This window comes from Episyrphus balteatus, chromosome 3, assembly GCF_945859705.1.
Source record: "Episyrphus balteatus chromosome 3, idEpiBalt1.1, whole genome shotgun sequence".
Classification (NCBI taxonomy): Eukaryota; Metazoa; Arthropoda; class Insecta; order Diptera; family Syrphidae; genus Episyrphus; species Episyrphus balteatus.
The window spans coordinates 30,411,370-30,417,213 of NC_079136.1; the positions used below are offsets into that span (position 1 = coordinate 30,411,370).

The following is a 5,844-nucleotide window of genomic DNA, read 5'->3' on the forward strand; positions in this document are numbered from 1 at the left end:
CTTACGTTTTTTGAGTAATTAAAGTGTAAATTTGAATAAAATGGCCAAAATTGTAAACAATGATAAAAAATTTTTTTTCGAATTCAAGCTTTTTTCATTTTTTGAATTTTACTAAAACATGTTCTAAAGTATACTAATGTAAAATTTTTTTTACACCATCAGAAAATAGACATTTTAACGAACGAAATGGCCACCGACTTTTTGAAAAAAGCTGATATTTTGACACGTGAATTTTCGATTGAAAATTAGGGTGTCTTTTTGGTATTAAGTCAAAATAAGGTGAACAAATTAATATTTTAAATCAAATAAATTACTGTGTATTTGGAACATAATAAGGTAAGTTTTCACGAAATTTCGTAGAAAAATTTTTGTTTTTAAAAAAGATAAAAATAAAAAACCAAAAACTCGGTTTTTTGAATTTTTCACATAAATTTTGAGGTTATGTGAAAAAAATGTTGATACAAAAGTCGTAGATCTTTGTATTACCTACAACTTTGCCATACAACTTTTTTCTATAGGATTTGTAGTTTTGCCGGAAATCGAGATATACCATTTTTTACCATTAAAAACTCAACCCACCCACTTCCCGAACTCGGCTCGCCCGTAATTTATTTTTCCTTAAATTTTCATCATATTCACCTCCCTTTCCAATGGATTTCATTCTACTATGATTTTTTTTGGTTTCAAAAATTATCGACCCTGGTCTAGTAGTCAATTTTGTTAGTGAGATTTTTTAATCCTAATAGAACCTTAGTGTTTACCTTTCAAATTTCTAATTTCTGTATACATATATCGATCTAGTTGCACATTATCCATTTAATTAATCCAATTTATCTAAATCAAACCCTTTTAATTTTACGAAATTCAATAGATTTCAGACATAAAAAATAAAAATAAAAAAAAAACAAAAACAAATATAAACAACATCAATTATGTTATATCCATAGACTATAAATCACTATTGAGTAAATCACTATTGAGTAAGTCCTCCAGCAATATGCTCCTTTAGAACATTCCCATTCAATTGAAATTGATTCTAAAAATACATCAAATTGAGAGCTCAGCAACAAGATTACATCTTACGAGTATAACCAATAAAAGACTACTTATGAATGAGATACAAATTCTCAGACGAAATACCTTTTTCTTCAAAAAAATTCTTCAACTTGAAAATGATAAAATCGACAGTGACTTACTGACTACAATACCTTTCGTTGTCTGCCACACTTCTCTATAATATAATACCGAAGAATCTTTTTTTTTTTTTGTTATTTTTTGTGTGCGGTTTAAGAGAAAAATAGTGCCCTTATAGTACATGACTTTGTTATCCCCTTGTATTGTTTAAAAATAGAAAATAAATAGAAGCGCTAACGAAGAAAAAACTAACAAATCATTAACAAAACAGACTGCTTCTTCCTTCCTTGCCTTCTATCCTGCTGCTCTCATGCTTCCCAATCATGCTGGAAGAAATTAAATCTATTTTCGAAGCGTTTCCCTTTTGTTGTTTCAAAAATAAGGAAAGATACTTTTGTTTTATGATGTAAAAAAATGCAGCAAACACCACCATCGTGCCGTGTCGCTGACTCCATGCTGAAGCTGATGCTCTTCTAGGTATAGAAAATACTTCAGTATTGCATAGTCCACTTGTTGAGATACTTTGTTTCAAAGTTTATTTTAATTTCAATTTTTTTGTATATTTTTCTAGATGATTTTTTCTTGTTATAGAAAATCATGGAATTTTATAAAAAGGATTTTTTAATACTCCTTTATGTGCACAGGAGTAATCAGGTCTTCAAGTAAATTACATAAAATACAAAAAGAAACAATATAATATACACAAGTTAACAAGGTTTTATATAAAATTAATGAGTTTTTTTTTGTTTTGAACTTATTTAATCGAACAAACAGGAACACACGAATTGAGGATCAAGTTCAACGGTTGAGTTTACAAGGGTCAAGTGCATTTAAGATTGATGACAAAAAAAATATCTCACTGGATGAGGAAATTAATTGCCTTCGTTTGAGTTCGACAATACGAACAGAAGAAAATAGTAGGAGTCCATTTTCAAGGCAACGGAAAAGGCCGCCAGAGGCCGGATGCTCCTCATCTTCATCTGGATCATGCTCATCGTCGGGAAGGACAATCGAATCATTATCGTGCAATGATAATGGAAGTGAAATGAGTGAGGATGCTGTAGGGAAGAAGAAGAATGAACCTATTTATGCAGTAGTTGACCTAAAAAACAAATACGAACATCGAGCGAGGATACGACATGAAATGGAAGAGAAACGAAAGAGTTTGTTAGCATCAGGGCAAATTAATGACTTGGATGAGGTCACAACTGATTATGAAGAGGTAAGGGTTTTTTTTATTTTTTTTTTATTTGAATATAATTAAAGTTAATAGTTTCTTTATTTTATTGGATTTTTAAAAATTAAAAAAAAAAACATTTAAAATTATGAATTTTTATTTCATTTTGAATTAATTTGATTTCTGTTTAGGTATTTGACTTCCAAAATGAATCATTTGACGACACAATGAATACCAATCAACATTACTATGATGATGAAAATATTTACGAACCGGTTTGTAAACTTAAATATTGAACCTTCATAATTCTTAGAATCTAACGAAAGAATCTTTTTTTTATAGATAAACATTCCAGATCCTTCACTTAGAGACCACAAACATCGAAATGTTTTATGGAAATACATTTCACGCTTAAACATTGATGCTTTATTCGAATTGGCTAGAAATCGGAAAAAGACTGTCAAAACTGCTGCTGAAAATACTTCACCATTTGCAAATATAAAACAAAAAATTGGTCATCATCGAAAGTCTCTTAGGATTCGAATGATAAAATTATATGCACGTGAAAACCATCAGGAAGTGCCAGAAGAAATTGTTGAAACAATTAATGATGATGATAAGTCGGATTTAGGTCAAACATAACATTTATTTTAATTTTAAGTTTAATTTATAAGTTTAATTTAAAAAAAAGTTTTTAAATCACTTTCTTATTTTGTTTTTTATATTTCTACATTTGTATTTTTTTACTAATAAAAGTTTGTAAAATATGATATACACTATTTAAATGTCTTAAACCCCGTTTCTACCTACTAATCGAGGTAAGGTTCTGAAATACCTTTCTTTGGATTATTTTAGAAATGGACAAATGATTCAATTTTTGACGTGATAACGTCTTATAAATCGATGAACCATGGCAGCCACCACAAAAAAGTGATGCCATTTTCTAACGTTACAATTAAAAATTAAAAATAAACTATTAGAGATACAAAAATCTTCTATAGCTAATTTGAAAGAAAATAACCTTAAGCTTAATTAAAATGAAGGATTTTTAAAAATTTAATAGGGTAAACAGGGGTAAAACGGAAAGATGAAGTTTGGGCTAAAATCTAAACGTGAAGTTGAAGAGAAATGATTTTTTTGCTATAGTTAGATGAGATTAATTTAAGAATAACTGCATTTAAGAAAAAATTCTAAAAAAATTTGAAACTAAGCTATAAAGTTTTGTTGTACACGTGTTGGGGCTATAACAAAATGATGATTTTGGGTAAAGGAAATTTTTTTTGACAATTCTAAAGGTGCCAGGTGAAAGACGAGGAAAAAAATTAGGCGTCTGATACGAATTTTTTTCTAACACTCTGCGTTTTGAAATATGCATTTTTGAAAAACACCTTGTTTTTAGGGGTATTTTTGGGTAGTTTTTGATTTTTAGCTTTTTTTTGGAGCTTTCAAAAAATATCAAACTTATAGGACATGTAGGTTTTGGTTTTATGCATACATGTGCAAGAATTTAGAATCGTTTAGTGAGTTTTGACTGAATAACGTAAGAAACAAGGTTCTAAAAAACACGTTTTTTGACCGTTTTTAATCGATTTTCATCGTTTTTTATTTTTATCTTTTTTTCTTTAATAGATACAGGAATAAAGTATATGGAGTAATGATAGACCATGACTACGAAGTTTCAATCATTTTTGGAAACACAATTTTGAGATAACGGTAAAATAAAATTTTAGAATTCAATAGTTTATAACTTTTGACCAAGAGCAGATAGAAATTTTATTAAACTCTTATGAGCATCCTGATACAATTACCTTTTATTTGATATATCACACATAACGGTAGACTAACTACAAGCTACACAATGTTAAATCAAGAAACTTGCGAAAAACCTCAAAACACCAGTGGAGATCTGTTGCCCCCCGAACAGCCACCAGTGTGGGAAGTACCGTAATCTCAGTCTGGAAATTCGACATGGTTGACTTTAAAAAATTTTTACTTCTCTTGTAGGCATCTTTGAAATGAGATTGATACGTCGTATGAAAGGTGAAATAATAAGCTTTCACATGGTATACAATTTTTTGTAGGTTGTCAAATAAAAAAATTGATTCCATAGCCTGAGAATCGATATATATATTTTGAGCTAAGACAATAAGCTTTCAGATGGTATAACATTTTTTCTACTTTTTGCTCATTTTAAAAATTTAAAAATGGTTTTATTCTTAAGAAGAAATACTTGGCTTTTAAATTGCATAATTTTTTTTGTAAGCTTTTAAAATAAAAAAAATTAATATAATGAGACAATAAAAATGGTTTTGTTTTTAGCTTTTTCTTGTAAAAAGTAAACGCTTCAATTGACTCATTTTAAACAAAAGCACACAACCTGTTTTCTGACGACGTTATCACGTAAAATCATCGTCCGTAAACCGGCTTTACAGACAACCTCTTTTTATTTTACGAAGAAAGCAAGTGCATTAGCAAACGTTCTACGCTTAAACGTTCTACAAAAAAGTCCTTGGCATCAAATTGATTGCTTTAACCGTTTAGAAGATATTCGTATCCAAATCGCAATGCATACTGGTCATAAGAAAATTATTGAAATCTGTGGACATTAGGGTTTTGGATACGAATATCTTCTAAACGGTTAAAGCAATCAATTTGATTTCCAAGAGTTTTTTGTGGAGCAATCTGTTTTCTAAAATAATATGTCTTGCCCCTTTGATTATTATAATTTTTCAATTTGTTACAAAATTAAGAACAAAAAACCTCAAATTAAACGACTAGATCAGCGAAAAAGTGAATAAGGCTTTTTTTGTGGAGCGTTCAAAAATATTTAAAGAAATTAGCTAAAAAGTCGTTGTAATAATGGAAAATTGCGAAGCCGAGGAACTTCCCATTTGTTCTAATCGAAACCAACATTACGATGTTCAAAAAAAGTCGTTACCGTGCGTCGTACCACCCGTCAATCTGTTCGTGATTTTAATGAAATTTCGTGTATTTATTTTTTAAAGTAATTCCAAAAACGATTTTAGTTTTTCTACAAAAATGTGTATAACAAAAATACCCTTCAATGTTTTATCGCCTTATTTGATTGTACTAATAATTTATTCACTAATAAGTAAATTCTGGATTAACAAACAAGTATGTAGGTACCTTAGGGAAATGGTATTCCTCTCTTCACATTCGTTACCAAATGCTGCTTGGGCTCAAACCTTAGTTCCCATTTTTAATTGGAACCTAAGCTTCCGACCTATTATAGAGAGCCACTAAATTTTAGTAAAACCTTTGTTGTGGGAAATTCTTAATGAAAAGTATGACAATAGTCAATGGCGAATTTTTCAAAATTATGTGGATCTTAACTTAATATTATACCTATTCAAGGAAAAAAAAATTTCAGGAAACCTAGTTTCTAGATTCAAACAAATATTTACATACATAATTGTACTAAAAAAATATTAAAACAAAATCCCAAAATCATCTCACAGAACATTCCAAGGTACCAATATGGAAACAAAGAGTTCTCTGACCAATCGACTTAG

General features: G+C 29.3%; 1 protein-coding gene across 1 annotated transcript; it reads left to right on the forward strand.

Annotated features, from left to right (window-relative positions):
- Positions 1–1,690: 1,690 nt before the first annotated feature.
- Positions 1,691–2,991, forward strand: LOC129913569 (uncharacterized). The gene is made up of 4 exons (XM_055992314.1): positions 1,691–1,796; positions 1,909–2,356; positions 2,503–2,586; positions 2,654–2,991. The coding sequence occupies exons 1-4, from the start codon at positions 1,732–1,734 to the stop codon at positions 2,951–2,953; spliced, it is 897 nt and encodes a 298-aa protein (XP_055848289.1). The 5' UTR covers positions 1,691–1,731; the 3' UTR covers positions 2,954–2,991.
- The last annotated feature ends 2,853 nt before the right edge of the window (positions 2,992–5,844 follow it).